At 42.8% G+C, this 24,150-nt stretch overlaps 1 protein-coding gene across 2 annotated transcripts in view; it reads right to left on the bottom strand.

Moving 5' to 3' along the window:
* Nucleotides 1-24,150, bottom strand: part of KIF15 (kinesin family member 15) — a 116,778-nt gene that overhangs the window by 68,302 nt on the left and 24,326 nt on the right. For both annotated transcript variants that reach the window (XM_040353133.1, XM_040353134.1), the window contains exons 8-13: nt 23,070-23,279; nt 14,224-14,349; nt 11,105-11,227; nt 5,458-5,581; nt 1,282-1,364; nt 507-716 (exon numbers count right to left, since the gene is read on the bottom strand). In XM_040353133.1, the coding sequence (XP_040209067.1) occupies nt 507-716; nt 1,282-1,364; nt 5,458-5,581; nt 11,105-11,227; nt 14,224-14,349; nt 23,070-23,279 (876 nt within the window). The remainder of the gene's footprint in view (nt 1-506; nt 717-1,281; nt 1,365-5,457; nt 5,582-11,104; nt 11,228-14,223; nt 14,350-23,069; nt 23,280-24,150) is intronic.

Raw genomic sequence — 24,150 nt, 5'->3', positions numbered from 1 at the left:
CCCTCACATGTTTGTAAATATTTTATTATATCTTTTCATGTGACAACACTGAAGAAATGACACTTTGCCACAATGTAAAGTAGTGAGTGTACAGCTTGAATAACAGTGTAAATTTGCGGTCATCTCAAAACACACAGATCGAAGGCCAACTCAAGTACAGTACTGGACATATTCTGTGGTCTATATAGATCTGTATAGTTACTCCTTTGGAAACTAATTTGGCCATGTCAATATCACTGGGGTGGGTAGGACAGCATTATCAATCAACCTACCTGATCCATGCATGAAAATACACCAGGGCAACTATTTCTTGTGACCACCATATGCTTTTGGGCGTATGTATGAAGTGTGACAACAGGGACATTTCATTTTGCAAGAGACAATCAGAATGCTGGTTTCATTAGAAACTCTACTGCTGAAATAACTTCTGGATGGGGGATTAGATGCTATGGGTAACTAGACTTTTGGCTGAAAAATTTTCTGCTTTAACGTATTTTAGTCTTTACCTGTCCTTTTAAAACTTTGAGTTCTTGCTTCATCTCTGCTAGGAGGTTGTCCTGTTCATTATTCGACAAGGTTGCTTGGCCATCTCTATGAGCTTTCTCAAGTCGAGCAATGTGATCTTCCCTGAATTTAACAATCATTTTGTTTGACTGGATGAACTTTTCTTTCTTGCTGCAGAGGTCTTCCAGCTGAGCTACTTTCTGTAATGAGGCCTACAGAAAAAATTTGGAAATGTAAAAGGTGAAGGTTTGCTCTTCCGATTCCATCAAAATTCATTATACCAACAAAGTACATTTAGCATGCAATGAAACCAAAGTGGGAATTCCGTAACAGACCTGTTGCAAGTCATGGGTAAAGTAGATATACAAGTTGCTTGCCCACTATGCCCACCTTTGTCACAAGTCTAGATAGGAAGTGCTGACTGCACACAGCAAGCAGCGTTACTGGTGCAAACATCAAGCAGAAGCATGCAGACAACAGCATCACTAAATTGTTCTGTCTGTATTTATACATATACTGATGTAAAAAAACATGTTTCGGATATGAGAATGTCACATGGGAAGCATAGCCCCAATATTATGACAATGCAAATGTCCACACTGTTGACCTATAATAACTGAAAGAGCAATTAAACATGTTTAATTATTGTGCTAGCCCACTGTGAATCAGCAACTGCAGAAAGCGCCAGCAGGACATTTTTACAAAATCTATTTAGGCAATATTTTATGTGCCGTCAAAATATTTTAACCAATATGATTAAATGGGCAATAACCTTACCTTCTTCTCATTTTCAGATTTCTCCAAAAGCATCATTGCCTCTAAAAAGTTATTCATGTAATCTGTCTCATCAATGGAAGGAGCTGGATTTAAAGATATAGGATTATAATGAAAAAACGCATAAATAGGGGAAAGCAATTTTAAATACAAAAGCACTGGAATGCATAACATTTCACAAATTCAAATCTCCTGATTCTCCCCATAATCATACTTACCTAGGTGGATGCAGCATTGGTCCGATGCTGCATCTGTCCCCCGCCGCCTTTGCACCGAGAACCGAGCCGCCGATGGCTTGGTTATCCAAGTGCCCCGAGCAGAGAGCTGCTGCCTGTCAATCTCTGCTCTGTGTGGACCCAGCTCACTGGAGCGCTGAGCTGTGGAGGGGCGGGGAGCAGCAGTCTCAGCCACTCACTGATCTGGCGGATCCAGACTCCCAGAGTCAGGACAACGTGGTGTCTGGACTGATCTGTGTGACGTCAGAGAGCGAACTTCAGACCGCTTTCTGCTGAAAATGGGTCACGAGAGTGCAAAACTAAAGTGCACTTCTCCTTTAATTTGCAAGTCAAGTAACTTTTAGTGTATCCTCATCATATACTTTGTCTAAGCTCATTTGCTAAAAAGGACAGGTAGCTTATGCGGTATATCAGGAGCCTGTTTTTGTTACTCTGCATGTCGTATAATTGTATGTAGTTTGTAGGTAAAGCATTTTTGATTAGTAAAAACACATTAATACTACTACAGTGCTTCCTTGCTTTTACAGCAAAGTTACCTGAACCACATGCCGACCGCCTGCCAGCGGCAGAATGGCTACCCTGCGCAAATCGCCATAGCTGTACGACGGCTGCTTTAAAGAGGTATAGGGGGGACATGCCTGTCGTGTCACTGAGGAGTCGATGCGCGTGTCCGGCGGCCGCAATGTCCACAGGCACCCGCAAACGCTCGCGACAGAGCAGGAGCGTGGATCTGTGTGTGTAAACACACAAATCCATGTCCTGTCAGGGGAGAGGAGACAGGTCGTGTGTTGCCAGTATATAGGAACGCCGATCGGCCTCCTCCCCTAGTCAGTCCCACCCCCCCCCCCCACAGTAAGACCACACAGTGAGGGAGCACATTTAACCCCTTGATCGGCCCCCCTGGTGTTAACACCTTCCCTGCCAGTGACATTTATACAGTAATCAGTCGCCATTTCTAGAACTGATCACTATATATGTCAATAGTTAAAAAAGTGCCTAAATAGTCTGATCTGTCCGCTGTAATGTCGTAGTCCCGACTAAAAATCAGAGATCGCCCGTATTTCTAGTAAATTATAAAAAGGACAAATCTTTCTCCCCTATTTTGTAAGCGCTAGAACTTTTGCGCAACCCAATATACGCTTATAGCGATTTTTTTCACCAAAAATATGCAGAAGATTACATGGCCTAAACTGGGAAAAAATATCCCCACTGGCTGTCAAAATATCAGATCAGCGGTGGCATCTGGGTAGATGTAGCTGCTGTTCAGCTGGCAATTTTTCAATTGAAGGATGTCGATCTACTGACCAAATTTTGTTTAGTGCATGGCCAGCTTAAAGGATAATTTCACCTTTGACAAAATTTCAGTTTTCATAATAGAAGCGTTTTTCAATGCAATTTCTGGCCCAGCTATCCCAATGTGCTTTTTCTCCCAATTACCTTATCCACAGGAGTTTTAAATCTTCAAATTCCATCGCTTGCTCAGCTTTCAAATCCTGTTAGGCCATCTTCCAGAAGCATCACAGAAGAGGGCGTGTTAACGACTCTGGACCACACCTCCCTCATTAAAATACTACTTTCCACCCACTTACTATACAATCTGATTGTACAATCTCCTTTAGATCTCCCATCAACTATGAAGTACAAGGGCCTGTCTGATTTGATACAAATTTAATGAATTGGTCAGGTGTGTCATCCTATTCCACAGTTCTGGCAAATCTAACAAAAATTGTGCAGAAATAAAATGGTGTCTTTTGCGCTAGCCAAAATGAATAAAGAGAAATCAAAACTAGGAAATGTGTGCGATCACATAGGGTGCTGCTCAAATCTAAATGTGTACAAACACTAACAAATAAATTGAAACAAGAAAAGCAGGTAATGAGCGCAATCCTAAATGCACTAAATCGTGAACAAAAAGGTTATTATACCGAATCTAATAAAAGATATCATATAAAAGTGACAACGAATAAAAACCGTGGAGGAATATGCATAAAGTGATCAAACCTAAATGAGTACTAAAACTTTATAAGTACCAACAACTAAAACAATCTGTGAGAAAACAGAGTGATAAGTGTCCAATAGCAGTGAAGCCAGTGCTGCCAAATGCAATACACAAATGCTTCACAGGTAGGTCTTCTTAGATGGTGGGCTCACAGAGCGCTTACCTCCCCCTTGTAGGTCTAAAGCATGAAGTAACTGCAGCCAAACTTGATGGATCCTAGATGCTGCGGAGTCCTGGTATCTACAGTATAACATCTGGTCTCCAACAAAATGGAGGCTCGCCGTGGAAATTGTGCAGAGCTTGTACAATCAGATTGCATAGTGTATGGTCATCTTTATACAAGTACATAGGGAGTGGACAGAGACACTAAGTTGTTGTTAGGCCCCATTCACATTTCCATGTAGTGGAAACTCACATTCCTGCATGCGTTTTGGGACGTTTTCACTCGTTCCATTCACTTGAATGGAATGCCCTACACAACAAATCACCCAAGAGACGCTCAATAACTTTTTTTTTTGGAGCAGATCATGGTGGGTTACTGGAGTTTTTGGTGCGTTTGTCACACTTGGTGCGCTTTTAAAAATGTAATGGCAACACAAGCACAATGCACATTTTTGAAACGCATGGCAAAGGGCACATTTTGTGTGTGGTTTGCCATGCGTTTGGAAACACAGATGTGAATGGAGCTTAACTTTTCTTGTGTTAACGCATCAATTTCACTTCCAGGCCCCATCCACATGTAGAGTAGTGGGAGCGCATTTTTTTGGCTCCTTATTCCAGTGACACGCATAGGGCAGCTCGATGTCTTCAATGGGCTGCGCTAAATGTGGCAAAGCAGTTTATGGGACCTTTTGGCATGGTGTTTGGTATGCCCTTTAATTAATGACAGTGAAAGTGCAATAAGGTAATTTTAAGAGTATAAATGTGGCCATACACTATACAATCTGATTGTACAATCTTCTTTAGATTTTCCCAAACTATGTAATAGGACAACACACCATCTACCCAATCACTCTGTATCCAATTAGAAAGGCTCTTTCACTACATCAGGGGTGTCCTGTGGGCTGCATGCAGCCCCAGGGAGTTTAGCACGCAGCCTGTGCCCGTCTAAAGGGCCCCAGGGGAAGCCAGGCAAATACACATGTGGAGAGAAATGCAGAGAAAACTTAGTTGATGAGTGAAGGTGTGCCAATGAGGTCAGCTGGTAAACTCCTCGCTCTGTCCTTGTATACCAGGGAGTCTGAAGCCTTCTAAGAAATGCAGCAAGTGCCAAGGTAAAGACTCAATTCTCAAAGGCAAAGGAAACTTGTATTTTTCTGCAACCGAGGTACATTAATGGTATATAAGACAGAAGACTTGGCTTTTAACCACTTCTGGACTGCCCACAGCCATTTTACGTCGCTACTTCGAAGATAAATACCATAACCCCGGTATCCTCTTCAAGAGTGGGCGGTCCGCTTCAAGATCAAAGTGGTCTCTGTGGTGGATTCGCCACGAGATCACGTTTATCAGCGGCAGGAGAGCCGCCGGCCATTGTACCTAATCAAAATACACTTTGGCCAACGTTGGGAATTCCAGGAATAAAAAGGAAGAAAGACACATGCAGGTGCACACACCTTTTAATCAAACTGACAGCTGCCTATGGGAAGTAAACACAAATGTTGCAATGGCAGATGCAATTTTGATCAATAAACACAATTTTACCACCAAAATAGTCTCCAATAATGTGTTTTAAAATTTGCACAAGTGGATTTAGCATAAAAAAAAAAAAAATCTTAATTAAAAAGTCAAATAAAAAAGGTGAGTTGTGAAGAATTTGACATCCAGAGCTGTGACAAATTATTTATGCAGTGACAGCTAGAAGCATCATTATCATGCCATGCACAGCATGAGGGTGAAGGAGTTAAGCAAGTAATAGTAAATGCTTTTGAATTCTCATCTTACCTCTGGCAATAGAAATATCCTGTGGCATCTGTCCGGAAAGGAGCTGAGAAAGCTGTTCCTTCAGCTTCTTCACCTCTGCTTGTAGCTGACTCACGTTCCCCTGGGTGTCTTCATTAACTACAGCCTGGAGGTGTTCAATGATAACAAATTAGAATTAACTCTAGAGAAGAGCTGGACACAAAATTCACTGGCTGACTGAGTAGCAACGCAATATACAGTATGAATAGATGGAATTACAAATAAACATTTTATCGAAGCCTAATGAATGGACATCTCCAGTGAGTGGAAAATGTTGGAAAAGGGAGACCAACTGGAACCCAAAGTATTGCTGTAGCATGACAAGTGTCAAAATAGCACTGCGGCCAAATGTACTCAAGGGTCTACAGATACTGAATATCTCCAAATGTCCCATAAAAAAATAAATAAAGCTATTCTTTGTTTTGCTGAAGGAGCTCCCAACAACGCTACCGGAACAAACAATCACTTGATTTTGGTTTACTATACATACAGTGAATTTTATAAATCACACTAGGATAAAAACAAAATATTTGGCATACTGTATTTGCTGGCGTATAAGACTACCTTTTACACTTAAAAAAAAAATGGCCAAAAAGCAGGGGTCGTCTTATACCCGGGTCAGCTGCTCGGATGCCTGCTGGATGTGCAGTAATACTGTATGTAGCTTCGGCTACATACAGTATATACCACTTAGCCAATCCCGGTGAGCAATGTATTCAAATGAATACAGAGCCTGCTCGGATTGGAGCAACAACCTCTGCCAATCCGAGCAGGCTACATACAGTAGCCTGCTCGGATTGGCTTTGAGAGTCAGAGCGTGGGCTGATGATGTTACAGCCTCTGCCAATCCAAGCAGGCTTTGTATTCATTAATAGAATACATTGCTCGTCGTGATTGGCTACAGCTCCAGCAACAACGAAGAAGAATATGGCTCCAGAAGGAAGAAATATGAAGCGTCAGGCAAAAAATCTTTAAAAAAAAAACCTGTAAAATGAGGGGGTCGTCTTATACGCCCGGTCGCCTTATACACCGGCAAATACGGTATATCAAAGTGCACAGTTCGAGAAGTTATCATCATTATACCTGCATCATTCTATCAGGCCAAATATTGCCACTGTGTGATGTAGAAAGACTGTATGGACAGTCTAATCTCCATCCATCATATGCCATTTTGTACACTTATAGAGTAATCCAACCAAAGTCTTATCAGGCTTGTTCCATACAATCCTATCTTCTGCTCAAGCAGTTTTTAAGGACCGTGGAATGATCAAAATCTGATAATCAGGAACTTCAACTGGAATCCTGCGAAAGCAGTACTTTTGTTTGTGCTGTATCAAGGACTAGACTTAAATACCCCAGATGTTGGTTCAGAAGAACTAAGGCCAACTGCTAAAAATTTAGAACACAAGTGACCCTTTCAACTACCTCCTTATGAACCGAGGTAATCACTGAACATGGATTTCACTCTGAACCTACAGGAACTTGCTGAGACCCCTGAGGTTCAGAATAGGCTGGATATCTACATTTTTGCTTGAGAACCATAAACATGTTAGAATAGAAGTAGTGAGTCCACCCTCCAGTATGGGTATGATGACCCCCTGTATTAGTAGCCTACCCAGAGCTGCAAAGAAAAATGCTATTTTTTGTGGCTCTGTAGATACCCTTGAGCTCAAAGCATAGAGAGGGAAAGCAGCAACATTTCAGTTTGGACGCCACTCCGCAGACCTAATTGTCTGTTACTTCCCGAGACCAGAAGACCATGAAGGATAACAGATCTCCTGCCCTCCCTCAACAAACTTACCGTACATGAGTGGAGGCGCACCTTCACTGTGAAGAGAATGTCACTGGGTTCAGAAATGTACAGTAGGTCCAGTTCTTGCGAAACAGACGTAGGCTTCTGCTTACAGTCCAACTTGTAGGGTTGTCCCGATACTAGCATCGGCACCGATACTGAGCATTTGCGCCAGTACTTGTACTCGCGCAAATGCTCCCGATGCTTCGCCCCAAAACTTTTTTTTTCCACGAGAGAGAGAGAGAGAGAGAGAGAGAGAGAGAGAGAGAGAGAGAGAGAGAGAGAGAGAGAGAGAGAGAGAGAGAGAGAGAGAGAGAGAGAGAGAGAGAGAGAGAGAGAGAGAGAGAGAGAGAGAGAGAGAGAGAGAGAGAGAGAGAGAGAGAGAGAGAGAGAGAGAGAGCGGAGCAGTCCTCAAAGAGAAAGCCAAGACCTCTCCCCCCCCCCCCCCCCCGTCTAGTTGATAAGCACGGGGAACAATACAGCTTTCATTTGAATAGCTGTGTGTTCCCCCGCCACGCCTTGTCATATATAGCCCCTCCCCCTTGTCCGGGCACTTTGATAGACAGATCACCCGTCCCAGGATTGGATGGGTGAGCTGTCTATCAAAGTGCCCGGACAAGGGGGGGGGCAATATGACGAGGCGCGGCAGGGAACACACAGCTATTCAAATGAAAGCTGTTTTGTTCCCCGCGCTAATCAACTAGGTGACGGCGGGGGGGGGGGGGGGGGGTTTGGGGGGCTTTCTCTTGAGGGACACGGTTGCATTTGTGGGGGACACATTTAAAAAAAAAAAAAAAAAGTATCGGTACTTGTACTCGGCCCTAAAAACGTGGTATCGGGACAACCCCAAGTCCAAGGCTTGTTGCTTACGAAAGGAATTAATTGTGCATTCTAAAATGGAGGCACCAGTTTCTGACCTGTCCCGTATGCCACCTTCTTTAGGGGTAAAAGCGTGCTTTTCTCCAGTCACCTTTTGGATGAAAGTATATCCAAGCATGGTCCCATCAAGCAGTTGCCCTCAAAAAGGCAGCCTCACGATTTATTTATTTTTGCACAGAAATGCCACCAACCAATATTTAAGCAATGGAATCCTTTCTAATGTGGTCAGACATGATGCCCACCTGTCCTTTTGTCCAGTAAAACTTACTTACAACTTTTTGCCGGCTGAATATTTTACCACTATTTTCCTGCTTTCCTGACAAAGTTTGAAGTAATTTATGGCTGTCCCTTATTGGACGAACCAATCTCATAATAAAAAAAAAATTATGCCACAATTACTTTATTTCCTACACAATACACCATTCATGGCTGTAAAGATTTTTAGGATTGAGGGACTGGCCACCTAGACTCAAAACTGGAGAAGTTGCAGAATCCAAGGAATAGTGGAGGCCTAGCCACTCCTAACCATTGGCTGTACTATATAGCAGCACAATTGCAGCACTTGGTTGATGGAATGAGGAAACCTGACCCAGAAGCCACAGTTCGCGATTCTACTCTGGCCACAGTGGCACATATTACTCATGCCAGGACCCTTGCTGAGGGCCTAGACCCACTCTATGTAAACCTAACAAAAATATAGGTCTACTTATATGCTGATGCACATGTAGCACCCTGGGGTTTAGTCAGGGAGCTCCTCACAAATTTACTTGCCAGGAGTCGTTATTTTGGTTGATCGATAGAGATCCATTGATTTCTCCCTACGTTTGGCCTTGCTGCACTTCTCTCTTCTACCACTAGGTGGCAGATACTTGGTGGTACTTGATATGAGAAGGGCAACCCAAGGTCAGGTTATGGGTATATGGGGTATCTCAGCCAATGGGCAGGGGTTTTCTTGGATCCCTTGGCCTGTTGGGAGTACCTATAATATTTGAGCGGAGTCAGGTGATCTGTGTTCTGTGCCACCTGGACGGCCATCTGGGTGGACGCGAGTCATACGCCGCTAGGCCTGGAGATTGGGCCTATCCCAGGGGCATCTGGCTACCAGGCTGTGTAAGGGGCTATCCAGAAGACTGCGTCTTGCAGTCCAACCGAAAGTGACCGTTCTGTTGGCCAGAGAACTTGCCAGTGGTCAGAGGCAGAAGGATAGCTGTTGCCACAAAAAAAGGGACCAACAACCTTTACCAGGGACCACAGTGAGTAACTGAAGAAAGTACTGGAACCATATTCTCACCGAACAGGCACGGTGCAGAATCAGGAAACTTCAGGCGGGAATCAAGTTAGGGACCCAACCCGGAGGACACTCTTGTAGGGCAGTCAGACTCTTGACTTGCGAGTCAAGCAAGGGACCTCGCTGGTTAGCAGGGGTGAAGCTTGAGAAGTATCAAGCTAGGGACCAAGCAGGGAAGAGTAAGATACCACCGCCAACCTTGGAGCAGCTCAAGGGATTCAGAATCGGTGAATTAGAGGGTCTAGTGAGAGACCTGGAGCTCAGTGTTGAACTACAAAAAGGCAGTTGTAGTGTAGTGGAGCTGAAAGAACTGTTACGTTTGAGTTAGGAACTGTTAAAAAGGACAGCATTCCTGCATGTGCATAAGTGGAGCCTTGCAAGGGCCTTTCCCTGCACAGCTGTCCACCTATTGAAGTCTTGGAGTCTGCCAATTGAATCCAACTACTTAAGGGTTTCCTGGGCCTAACCCTCCTTCCCCCACAAATACAAAAAGGACTGTCAAAAGAAATAAAACCTCTTTTACATCCAATAAAAGTGTCTGGCGCCCAATGACTTTCACCATCTTTGCACCCACTATGCCTTGCAACCCACCACACACTGAAGGATGTCAGCTATCTTTGGCCTTGGAGGTCCTCATTAGACTGGACAAGGCCGGAGACCTTGCTACACATAAAATCTTGGTTAAAACTAAAAACAGTTGCAAAAAGTGACATGGTTTGTGACTTATATAGTACCATCTGGCTTAACGCCTTATACCCAGAGCTGGTTAAGCTACAACATGCCCTGAAATGGCGAGCCTACGGGATATGGTATCCCAAAATATTTGACCAAGGCAGGCTCCTTCCTTTTCTGGCTTTACAGGCCAAATATGGGTTACAAGGCAATATGTATTTTCTTTATTTACAACTAGTGCATGCTGTAAAAGTACAAGGGTTCTCTGTTAACTGGCACCTCTCCCCTACCCAAATTTTCAATTAAATGCAGTCACTCACTTCCACCAAGGCATTTATATCCAAAATGTTATACATTGCTCCACCAGGTTTATTTAGAGGACTACCCGTGTAAGGTGAAGAGATGGTTAGAGACTAGAAATCCAAACCTTTTCTAAAGGTTCCTGAAAGATCAGAGCTAGATTCTGCAGGAGGTAGTGCAGGAGCACACTTAGAACCTCTACAGTCAGCATTCACAAGGAATCGAGCAGTCACAATGATGAAGACCCTATAATTAAAGGGTCACTAGAATCCAGATTGCAAGTGTCTGTTCCAAGGGGAAAGGTTATATGGGCTGGGGTCACCTGTAGTAGTGAACCTGTCCTTCCCTCCCCACCCCAGACTCTCTACAGAGACAGGGATACATCTGGGACCGTGCCACAGCTCTAGACCTGGAAAGCAGCCTGCAGCTACAAAAACACTGCAGTCTGTAAAGTGCTACAATAAAGAGCCAAGGTTCCCAAGCTTGAAAAATACATCTGCATGCATGCAGTGCCATGCAAACAGTATATTCTGTAATGCATGTCAATGGACGAAGTTGTGCTGCAGCTCAGGGGCCACATGGAGTGTAGCCTTAAAAATAAAAATTGAAACATGCTTAGCTGCTTATTTGGCCATAAGTAAAAATTCTCTTATCAATTCAAAAACACCTTGCTCAATATAGTAAAATTCAAATATTACCTTGTTTTTAATTAGTTTTGCTCTCTGGGCAAAATGAAGAGTAGAAAGTGTTTCGCCAAAACTCCTGGATCCAGGATGAACATTTGCAATGATAAAGGTTTTTGCATTACCTCCAAGAGAGTCCTAAAAGGATTACAATTAAATGATAAAGGGTAAAAAAACAAACACACACACACACACACACACACACACTTCAAAAACAGATCTACTGTAAGTTACAAAAAAAAAAAAAAAAAAAGTCTAACTTAAAATAAAGTGGGAAGGGGTGGTCCTTGGGTACTGGAGAAATTAAGTCAATTAAAGTTGAAAGGTTATGTCCTTTAAAACATTTACAGAAAGTGGTACCATTCAAGAAGGATGCATTTAACCTCATTTAATTTTTCATATATAAAATTTGTTTTCCACTAGAGATTGCAGCCTATACCTGCTTGCCGCCCAGCGCACGACTATATACGTCGGCAGCATGGCACGGACAGGTAGAAGGACGTGTATATATACACGTCTGTGGCATTGTGGACGCATGCACAAGAATCACTCACTAGGGCACAATTAACCCCTTCACTGCCAATGTCATTTTTACAGTAATCAGTGCATTTGTATAGCATCAATCGCTGTAAAAATGACAATGGTCCCAAAAATGTGTCAAAAGTGTCCGCCATGTCACAAAAAAAAAACATTTAATAAAAATGCCATAAAACTATCCCCCATTTTGTAGACGCTATAAAACTTTTGTGCAAGCCGATCAATAAACGCTTATTGCGAATATGTAGAAGAATACGTATCGGCCTAAGCCGAGGAAAACAAACTTTTTTTTTTTTACATATTTTTTGGGAATATTTATTATAGCAAAAAAATAGAATTTTTTACAAAAATGGTCCGGGGCTGAAGTGAATACTCTCCATCAGTGGTTTGCACTTATTACTTGCAGCATTAAGGCCCCAATAAGGCCCCTTTCACACTGGGGCGGGAGGCGCGGTGGCGGTATAGCAGCCACTATACAGTCGGAATTGCCGTGGGATTCGGCCGCTAGCGGTGCGGTATTAACCCCCGCTAGCGGGCGATAAAGGGTTAATACCGCCCGCAATGCGCCTCTGTAGAGGTGTATTGCGAGCGGTATTACCGCGGTTTCCCATACATACCGCTCTTCTCACCGCTCCAAATTTGCTGCGTGCAGGAGATTTTTTTCTCTCCTGCCAGCGCATCGCCTCAGTGTGAAAGCCCTTGGGCTTTCACATTGAGAAGGCTGGGCAGGAGTTTTTCAGGCAGCGCTATACCGCCTGAAAAACTCCTCAGTGTGAAAGGGGCCTTAAAATCCAGGCTGGCCAGGACACCATCTCCTGAAGTTCGCATATGCTACCTGTATCGTTTTCTTCCAGTAATTTAATTTACAAGAAGAAGGACCCAAACAAGATACACATCTTTTTTTTACCCACAAATGGAGCTTTCTTTTGGTGGTATTTAAATTTTGCGTTGTAAACAAAAAGGTCAATTAAAAAAAATCGTCAACTTAGTTTAAGTAGCTATACAGCCCTCTACATGTTTGTTGTTTAAACTATTTTAATATGTATATCTTCATCCTTTTTTTTTTTACTTGCGCAAAAGTTATTTGCCTCTACATAATACGGGATAGATTTAGGGGCTTATTTTTTATTGTTTTTTTTTTTTACTGGCAACGGTGGCGATCTGATTTTTAACAGGAGTGCAACATTGCGGCGGACAAATCTGACCCCAAATTACACTTTTTGGGGGACCAGTGACGTTTCTACATTGATCAGTGCTATAAAAATGCACTGATCAATGTAAAAATTATACTGGCAGGGAAGTGGATGACACTAGTGGGCGATCAAGGGGTTAAGTTGGTTCCCTGGGTGTGTTCCAACTGTAGGGTGGATGGGCTTACTGGAACATGACAGATCACGGTTCCCGATCCCTGGGAACAGTAGATCTGTCAAGTCATCTGGCAGAACGGGGAATCAACTTGTTTACATAGGCAGGTCCCCAATCTACCTCCCCTCACTGCGATCGTTGGTCGCTGGCGGACAGAGTCCACGGGACCCAGAGTCAAGATCCCGCAGGAGAGCAGACCTGCCGCAGTATATCTGTGCGAGCTGGTCGGCCAGTGGTTAATGTGAAGGATGTGCCCGCTTTCGAGACCAAATATTGAAACGATTGTAATCTTTGTACGTTCTCTTGCTTCCTTGCTTTTCATTTAACAGTTTCTCTTTCAGACATGATTAAGCATTTCTCCAACGCTAAAACGAGGAACAAACTTTATTTATAAGCATCAAAGATGGAATGGAACGGTCTCGATTATTAGAATAGAATAAGGAATCAATGAATGACAAACTGACAGAAATTGCGTTTTTTATATATGTTGCATTAACTTTTGCGACATTGATTTACCATTTAATTTTTGGATATGTTCAAGAAGAGTTGCACTGCGGCAGGTTGGCTCTCCTGCATGAATCTACATTATTGTACGTTGGGCGCCTACACTGCGATCTGTGGGCACGCGCCCATTCGCTAGCAGGGAAGCCAAGTGTCAAAAGTGTCCGATCTGCATGCCGCAATGTTGCCGTCCCGCAAAAAACAAAAAACATAAATATATCCCCTATTTTGTAGACACGTTTACTTTTGCACAAACTACTCAATATACGCCAATTTTTTTTTTTTTTTTACCAAAAATATGTAGAATACATATTGGTCTAAAACGGAGGAAGATTTATTTATTTATTTATTTGTTTTTGGGGGATATTTATTATTATAGCAAAAAAAAATATAAAAAATAATAATAATAATATTTTTCTTCAAAATAGTTGGTTTTATTTACAGCGCAAAAAAATAAAAACCAGAGGTGATTAAATAGCACCAAAGTACAGCTCAATTTGTGTGTGTGTTTGGGGGGTGGGGGGCAGGAGACACAAATTTCGCACAACCGCGCAATTGTCAGCTAAAGCAACAAAGTGCTGTATAGCAAACAATGGCCTGGTCATTAAAGGTGTAAATCCTTCTGAGGCTGAAGTGGTTAATAGTATGTAAAGTGTGGTGTAAATCAACAATGCTATAGAAATACTTGCAATAAATACAAATACATGATGTGCCAGCGCATAAATGCTTACCCGTAACAAAAATGTAAGTCTGGAGTCTCTGTAACATATGTGTCTCTGCTTTCCATTAGCCACGTCCACCAAGGCTGTGATCACCTGACCCAGGCAACTCAGCGATCGATTTATGCTGCCAGCCTCCTACAAACATTTCAAACAAAAACACAACTTCCTGTAAATCTAGCAATACAATTATCAAAATTTGATTTAACATTTTACTACTACATGCAATTTATTTTTTCCTTTCAACCAGTCCCGTGTTATCAGAAGAGAGAAGACAGATCATGTGTGCGTCTACAAAGTAGAAACCATGATCTCTCATCTCTCCTAGTCAGTTCCCTTCCCCCCACAGTTGGAGCACACAGTTAACCTCTTCCCTGCCAGTGACATTTGCATATTACGGTAAATCAGTGCATATTTATAGCACTGATCGTTCTGTAAATGTCCATGATCATCAAAAAAATTTCAAGTGTCCGAACTGTTCGTCTCAAAAAAAAAAAAAAAAAAAAAAAAAAAAAGTCATAAATCTTTCCTAGTTTGTACACGCTATAACTTTTGCACAAACCAATCATATTGATTGCTCATTGCGATTTTTTTTTACCAAAAATATGTAGAATACATATCGGCCTAAACTGAGGAATTTTTATTTTATTTTTAAATCGGGATATTTACTATAGCAAAAAGATATGCATTTGCACCCATTTCTGGGAATAAACTGCCGAGGGAGTCACGCCCCTTCGCGTCGCCCCCTGCTGTCAACTGGGAAAGACACTGGTCCCAGGAAACAGCAGGGACCAGTGAGGGCGCAACACGCGCGGTCAGGAACCAGGCAGTGAAGACGCAACGCTTCACTTCCCGATTCCCTCACCGAGGATGGCGGCGGGGGCAGCCGAGAGACGAGCGATTGCTCGGCTGCTGAAATCACAGGCGCGCTGGACAGGCAAGTGTCCATTTTTTTTTTTTAAAAGTCAGCAGCTGCAGTATTTGTAGCTGCTGGCTTTAAAAAATAAAAATAAAAAATTTGGGTGGACCTCTGCTTTAAAGTGGTTATAAAAGGCAGAATGTTTATCTTAATACATTCTATGCATCAAGATAAAAAGCCTTCTGTGTGCAGAAGCCCCCCTAATATTCACCCGAGACCTCTCTATCCAGCGATGTTGTAGAATTGTCTTGTCTGCCCTGGACTCCCCTCCTCATTGGCTGATAACCGCAATGTGGCACCATTGGCTCCCACTGCTGTCAAAGTCAGCGAATATGAAGAACTGTTTGCTGTGGGGGCACTCGTCAGGAGGGAGTGGCCAGGAGAGCCGGAGAGGGACCCTATTAGAAAAAGGGTCTGGGCCGCTCTGTGCAAATACACTGCAAAGCAAAGGTTAGTGCCGGTTCACACTACAGCAACTTGGGATTCAACTTGCCCGAAGTTGCTGGACATAAGAAATGACATAGAAGTAAATGAGAACCTTCTTAATGTACACTACTGAAGTTGCTCTGACTTCAGAAAAAGGTTCCTGTACTACAAGGCGACTTCTAGGCAACTTGTACTCGTAGATTTCAATGGAAATTGCCGCCAATTCGGAACGCCTTCTATAATGAAGAGACTTTACAGGAAAAAGTAAATAGTTTACCCAGGCAAACCCCTCTCTCCCACAGAGCTGATTATTCTACGATTGGCCACAGCCAAAGTCGCCTGTCCTGGAGGCAAATTTAAGTTGTGTTTTAATTTGCTAAAAGTCTCGCTGAAGTCACCTCCAAATCGCGTTGCAAAGTCGTGTTATTCCTGTGTGAACCGGCACCAAGTAGAAAAGTTTTTTTTTTTTAAACAAAAAAAAAATTATTAAAAAAAGCACAAAGACTTTACAATCACTTTAAAGCCAGAGGCTATCACAGCGATTGTGCCTGAAAACTTGCGGTTTTGCGTCACCTAGATTGTTAGTATGGGACTCAGGGCTCCCGCTGAGCTCCCAGCACATAGACCGATATGCATATATGCGGCCCCACGGAAAGAAGCCCTGCCCAGTGGGGCTGCATATATGCATACTGTTGGCATGAAGGGGTTAAATACCACAAAAACAAAGCTCTATCTGTGGGAAAATAAAAATTCAAACAATTGCAGGTAGTGTTGCAAGACCGCGCAATTGTCATTTAAATTGAGACAGCACTGAAAACTGACTGACTGGACAGAAGGGGGGGGGGGGGGGGGGTTAGAGTGCCCAGTTTTGAGGGAATTAAGCAAAAAAAAAAAAAAAAAAAGTTTAATAGTGCATGCAACTTGCAACACTATAGGTGTATATTAATAAAGCAGAGAATGTGACATTCAAACATTCATTGTAGGTAAATCTTTGATGAAGGTCACATTCACTCCTTTATAAAATATCTCTTGGGGTGATAAGCCAATTAGTGCCAGGATGAACAATTAGAACAGTCTTGCTCAATGTCTGGAGAAGTCCTAACAGCACCAGTAACTAGCGGGTCTCATAGCCTCTGCCTAGGTAGAGGTTTATAGAAGCTTCTGTCTGGGCACAGGACATCATTTATCAGCCATAAAGGATCAGCTGAATAATTTACATACTGCCTAGATATTAATGCAACATATGTTTTAAAAGAGGGTGCCAATTAACAACGGACCAAGGATACACTTTCCTTCATACATTCCTTAGAATTCCATTAGGATTGAGCAGCAAGATGGTAAGCATGCTCACATGGAGTAAAAAGTACTGTGCAAGTACCTCAAAAATTGTGCCGTAAAATATAGAAAAAAATAAATGTGTTGGAAATGCAATTGTGTATATAGCTGAATAAATCTTCATGTCTAAAATATCAACTTATTGTTTTGTTCCATTGGTCACCTTTGCAGCTCACAAAATAAAAACGGGTCTTGTGATTGCATATAAAAAAGTATACTTTATGGCTCCAACAGTTAATGTGCGGGATGCTGTAAATGGATTTAGTACCAACCATAAACTCCTTTTCTTGGAGTGCATCAAAGGACATAACAGGGAGCCTAACCTTTAAGTGATATATGTGAAGAAAAAAAAAAAAAATCACCATCATGGTAGAAAATCATAACAGGTGAATAGACAACCAGGTGGAAGCTTTGCACCCCCACAGGAACCATCCAAATATGACAGAAAAAAAAAAAGAAGGAAAATCAGTCTGAAAGAAGCAGGGGCCGAGAGACTCTCAGCCTGAACCACATCCAAAACAATGGAGGGAAACCTTTTTGTGAGCAGATTATGGTGCAAGGCAGAAACTATCCTAGACAAAAGGGAAGTCCTGGGCCTCAAATACACCTTGTCCAATGCAAAACCAGAAAGGATTCCTTGCACGAACTGCCCATTCAGACACTTTATGTGATGGTTACAAGGAAAACCCATTTGTGCGCGAGTAAAGAGAAGGGCCTAATAGGTTCAAACTACAGCTTCTGAAAGCACAGACTGAACGGTTTTAACCACTTCGTTACCGGGCCTATTTTGCCACTTTTCTCCTTTATGTAAAAATCACAATTTTTTTGCTAGAAAATTAATCAGAACCCCCAAACATTATATATTTTTTTAGCAGACACCCTAGGGAATAAAATGGCGGTCATTGCAACTTTTTTTCTCGCATGGTATTTGCGCAATAATTTTTCAAACGCCTTTTTTTAGGGAAAAAAAACAGTTTCACGAATTAAAAAATAACAAAACAGTAAAAAGTTTGCCCAATTTTTTTGTATAATGTGAAAGACGATGTTACGCCGAGTAAATAGATACCCAACATGTCACGCTTTAAAATTGCGCACACTCATGGAATGGCGCCAAACTTCGGTACTTAAAAATCTCCATAGGCAACACTTACATTTTTTTTTACAGGTTACTATTTTTGAGTTACAGAGTAGGTCTAGTGCTAGAATTGTTGCACACGCTCTAACGCACGCGACGATACCTCACATGTGGGGTTTGAAGGGCGTTTACATATGTGGGCAGGACTTGCATGCGCGTTCGCTTCTGCACGCGAGCGACCGGGACAGGGGCGTTTAAAAAATTTTTTTATTTTTTTTACTTCATTTTTTTATTTTTACACTTTTTTTTACATTTTTTTTTATGATCACTTTTAATCCTATTACAAGGAATGTAAACATCCCTTGTAATAGGAATCAGTGTGACAGGTACTCTTTATGGAGAGATGTGGGGTCAATAAGACCCCACATCTCTCCTACAGGCTTACAAGCATGAAAGCGGTGAAAAAAATGTCACCGATTACATGCCGACAGCAGCGATAGCGGCTTTGTTTACTTCCGGGTACCGGGCGTGACGTCATAACGTCGCGCCCGGCCCTCCGACGGTCATAGAGATGACTGTGACCGTCTGGTCACCAGTCATCTCAATGGTTCAACAACGAGCGCCGGCCGATTCGCTCTCCGGGCCCCTGATGGCACGGGAGAGCCCGGAGAAGCACCGGATGGCGGCGGGAGGGGGACGGGACGTCCCCTCCCGCTGCCTAGAAGAACGATCGATCGAGCGTTCCGCCGCTTTGATCGTTCTTCTGGTGCACAGAATCGCCAGCTGAAGACGGCGATATCTGAATGATGCCTTCAGCTGCAGGCATCATTCAGATATCACCGCTCAAAGTGGAGGACGTCCCAGGACGTCCTACGGATCTGAAGTGGTTAAAGCCTACACAGGGGAATAAACAAGGGGAGTTGCATACGAGACTCCCTGTATGAAAGGTCTTAACCAAGAATGAGTGGGCAACGGTGACTGAAACAGATAGAGCGGGCAAAAACTTGAAGAGCTAAGAGTCAAACTTTAATCCAGAACCAGCTGCAGGAGAAGAGGATTCATCGCACAGAGAAACTACAAGGGTGAATACCCAAAAGCTCACACCAAGGAAAGTATGCCTTCTGCATCCAACACTAGATCTTGCGGGAAGTAGGTGTCCTAGCTTTTATCATCATAGAGAGCAGATTCAGAGATCCTCGGCCTCTAAAAAACCCTAGGCTTCAACAGCTGTGCTGCTAAAGCCAGCGACCATGAAGATAAATCAGTTCTTGAGACACAAGATTCAGATGATCTGGCAGTGCCACCAACACATCTTCCAAAAAAGTTTTAGCAGGTTAGCAAACCACATCTGCCTGGGCCAGTCCAAAGCAATTGGGATCCCCAGATCGCACCCCCATCTCGACTCTGAAGCAGACAAGTAAAAGGCCTGTATCCGGAGAAAAAAAAAAACAAAAAGTCTAGGTTTGTTGAATCTGGTCCACAGCTGACATCCACCACCTGTGACACAGATCCTGGCACCCCAGCTCCATGCAATATTGCTGAGAAATTCTGCCCACATACTGTCTAGGCCTTGGATGTACATGGTGCTGAAATTGGCTGAAAACGCAACCTTCTGCCCAGGACAGGATCCAGTCTACCTGGCTTTGTCCAATCGAAACCAGATCAGATGACCAGCAGGATGGTTTAGCAAAGGGGGAGAGTGAAATTGTCCAAAGCTTCAGGATGTTGATCCGAAGATAAGAGTCCTCAGGAGAACAAGTCCCCTGCACCAACAGGGTGCCAAGGTTTCCACCTCAGCCTGATAGGCTGGAATCCAGTGCAGTTTTCTCAAAAAGAGAAAAAAAAAAAAAAAAATTGGAAAGGAAGGGCTTTCCAAAGAACCAAATTCTTGAGCCACAAAGCCAAAGACAACCTGGTCCTCAGCAGCAAACAAATCGGTCTGTCCAGGGACCTTATCTCACAACGTCAGAACAATTTCATTGTAAAGGTCTGGAGTGAAACTGGTCAAATGAGCTTGCTTTATTTTAGGGAGGCTACAATCAGGCTCAAGGGATGTGGGGGAGCAATGCATTCCCATCTGGACATGTCCAGGAGCTTTTAGGAAACAAGCGTTAAACCCCTTGTGCCTAAGGCTAAAACAAATTTAAATGCCCAAGCACAAATTTTGAAACGTTGACATGCGTTGGTATAACCTTACATATCAACACAACTGCTTTGTGCAGCCAGGTGAATTAGACCTTGTTTTTTCAAGACAAATTGGGCTCTCTTTTGGTGGTAAATGGTAATGGATCTCTCCCGATTTTTATTATCAAAGGAAAACTGTCTCAAAATAGTATTTTTTAGCTGTACATTGCATGCTACTACCATAATCTTCCAAAGGAAAACCCAAATTAAGTTCCCCTGCTCCTGACAATTGCAGCAATACCACATATGTGTATGTTAGTTGTTTGTACCTGTAGTACAGCCAAAAAAAGTATAGTGACCATTTCAATTTTTTTTTTAATCCTACCTAAAACACACTGAATATATAGTTCCGGGTCCAGTTTGTTAGTACTAGATTTGTGAATGAACTACATGCCCTGCCTTCCACTGTGGCAGATGGTTTGTAGTTCTCAATGGACTAAGTGTGCTTATCAGGGAACTCAGTCTGTTGACACTTCCTCCAACTTGCTGTACAGGGACAGGCCTTACTCTGTGCGCCGTGAAGAAGAGCTGCACATTTGTCACCACCACTACCAACTCCTTACTGGTTGTTAAGTACGCTTTCCGCTTCACAGCCAATAGGCTTGGGTCTGCGCTTTCCTTGTGCTGGACAACAGTGGGTGGACTCTGTAACCCCAAACAGCAGGGTATGCACTAGCTATAGGTTCACCAACTGTCTGCTGTCAATCACAAGGGGAGCAGACCTGATGGAGAACGAAGGTCTCTGAATCTGCATGAAGATCTGCCTACCCAGCTAAAAAAAAAAATATTCTTGTCTACTGCGCTGTCTATATGACAAAGGAGAAAGCTCTGTTGCACTGAGGACAGAGTGTCCGTTGTGTCCATATGGACAATCCTGCCTCAATACACCTCCGTATGCGATACTTGCCCCAAAAAACACAGACAGTTGTGCCGAGGCATGATGTAATTCTACAGTGTCATCACCCTTTAAACACTCCGCACATCATTCCTCTACTTCAGTCTCCTGTCAGCGCATGAGCACTTGGCATCCAACTATTTAAAAGACCAGTAGTACTATAGATCAGCCTTTCTCAACCAGTGTGCCGCGGCACACTGGTGTGCCGTCAGAGGTTTTCAGGTGTGCCGCGGGGGTCAGTGGAGAGAAGGCTGTCAGATGAGCTCTCCTGCCGAACTGTGAGAAGCTCTGTCGGCTTCAAAAATGAAAGTGAAGTGCAGAGGAGTGTGCTGTGCTCTCTGCTTCCCCCTAGAGTGCAGTACCCGGCTAAAGAGAAATCTGAAAAGGTACTGAGCTAGAAGCTACATTATTTTTTTTTAAAATGGCTTTATACATTTGTCTGTGTGTGTGTGCACATGTGACTGTCTGTATGTGTGTGTGTGTGTGTGTGCACATGTGACTTTCTGTATGTATGTGTGTGTGTGTGTGTGCGCACATGTGACTGTCTGTATGTGTGTGTGTGTGTGTGTGCACATGTGACTGTCTGTATGTGTGTGTGCGTGTGTGTGTGTGTGCACATGTGACTGTGTGTGTGTGTGTGTGCACATGTGACTGTATGTATGTATGTATGTATGTATGTATGTATGTATGTATGTATGTATGTATGTATGTATGTATGTATGTATGTATGTGTGTGTGTGTGTGTGTGTGTGCGCACATGTGACTGTCTGTATGTGTGTGTGTGTGTGCGTGTGCACATGTGACTGTCTGTATGTGTGTGTGTGCACATGTGACTGTCTGTATGTGTGTGTGCACATGTGACTGTCTGTCTGTATGTGTGTGTGTGTGTGTGTGTGCACATGTGACTGTGTATGTGTGCACATGTGACTGTCTGTCTGTATGTGTGTGCACATGTGACTGGCTGTCTGTATGCGTGTGTGTATCAGGTTTGCCAACTTTCAGTAAATTTACAAAGAGTTTGTAAAATCCATACTTTTTGCATTTGTCCATGAATGTCAGTTACAGACATGCAGCCTACATGTCCGCAATGGACATTCAAGGACAGATGAAAAAAGTACGGATTTTACAAACTTCGTAAATTTACTGAAAGTTGGCAACCCTGGGATGTATGTGTATGCATGTGTAAGCCTGTGTCTGTAGTCTGTATGTATGTTACTTTTAATCCTGCCCCCCCCCCCCATTCCTGTACCATGACAATGGATTTTGTAGGGCTTGTTTGATAGCAAGGACTGCTGCTTCTCTGAAAAGCAATCCATGCACAGATCGCTTTTCAGAGGCATTTGACAGGCCGTAAAGAGGCATTATGTTGCCTCTTTACTACCTGTTTTAAGCCCGTAAATGCAGCATCACTACACCGCAACCGTGCAATGCACACAGTTGCGGGGTAGTTGCAGTGCACCCCCACCCCCATTCACCCTCGGTATACCTCCAGTTGCAGCCAAAGCATGTGAACACCCCAGCTGCTGCCTCTGCAGCTAAAGGTAGAGAAGTTAGGGGTGGTAAAAACGTCTCAACCATGTGGTTTTACCGCCCCTTTGACATGTTAACAAGCCCTTGGTTCACATCTGTGCAGCTGCATGTAGGGCAGACCATTCATTTCAATGGGCTTCTGTACCCACAAAAATGCAGGGAAACAAGTCCCCAACCTTCTTTTTTTTTTTTAATTGCACTGCAGCAAAAGCACCCCACATTTTCCAATGTGTGGGTGTACTATTAAGAATTAATGGTACCTCTAACGAGCAGAGCATTATTCTGTGTGTCAGGAATGAGCGCGATTTTGCGCGTGTTCTGCGACACACCATAATGTGAACCAAGCCTTGGACTGGGGTGCCTCAAGACTGAAAATACTTTTTAAGGGTGCCCCGACTGGAAAAAGGTTGAGAAACACTGCTATAGATCAATAGCTCTATGCAAAAAAGTGACTACTGTCCATATGAATTAAAATATATCAAATTTTAGCTCACCTTAAGCCTGACTCCTTCAGTATGAGCGTCTTTCTGTCTTTCTGATCCAGCAAGATCAACAAGGTTAAGTTGTGAAGATCTTATGTTGACAATTTCATTAATCTTTTCCATAGATTCAATTGCGACAGTGAAGACAGCATGAGACCTGGAGGATTCTCTGTTCATAGAGGTTGAAGCTACTCGTCTATTCCGCCATCCAGTAGAAAGAACCTGGCACGATTAAATAAAAAAATAAATAAAATAGATAAAAGAAGAAGGCTTTACCAACAAAACCAAAAGCGCTTTACCAAGCATACAAAATACATTATAAAATGGCGCATATTCCTTGAATTAGGATTACACTTCATATTCATGACTGCTTGAGTTAAGCTTACATCTTCAGGTAAATGACACTGCCTAAAAAAAAGGTAGGAATACCCCATCCAGGCCTAACCCCTCCTAGCTCAGATAAGCATAAGTTTTGTAGAAATGAAGACTACTGCCAAGGAAAAGGGATAAACCAAAAAAAAAATCCTAATATCTTAATTGTACATCACAGGACACAGACATTTGTATTTAGGACTACTTGGGATGACAAAAATCACTGAACAGGAGGGGTGGCGACACAGCAGCGAAGTCAAAATTGCTGTGCTGGTACTTGTAGTCCTTGCGTTTTAGGTTTTCTTTGGTCTATGTTTTTTGTTATTTGTTCAGCTGTAATATCAATTTTAACTCTTATTTTTAAACTTTCTGTATTGATTATTTGTTGTATTATTGCCAATTATATTGTGCATATACAGCACATAAAATGGTTGCTGTTTTTTCCTGCCCATGGTTCCGCCCCTGGCCCACCTCCCTTGCTGCTAAATAAAACCCTTGTGTGTCAGCTCTCCATTATTGGCATTAACCACTTAAAGGGTCACTAAAGGAAAAACATTTTTTTGCTGAAATGACTGTTTACAGGGTATAGAGACATAAAAGTTAACCAATTCCCTTTAAAAATGATTAAAACTTGATTAAAAAGTTCTATCATATAATGTGCCTCTAGTTTCACTTTCGGTTTTAAACTGGTTTCATGTTTATGTGAAGTAAAGAGACCCAC

Source organism: Rana temporaria, chromosome 5, assembly GCF_905171775.1.
Source record: "Rana temporaria chromosome 5, aRanTem1.1, whole genome shotgun sequence".
NCBI classification, from domain to species: Eukaryota; Metazoa; Chordata; class Amphibia; order Anura; family Ranidae; genus Rana; species Rana temporaria.
This window is presented reverse-complemented; position numbering and strand designations above follow the sequence as displayed.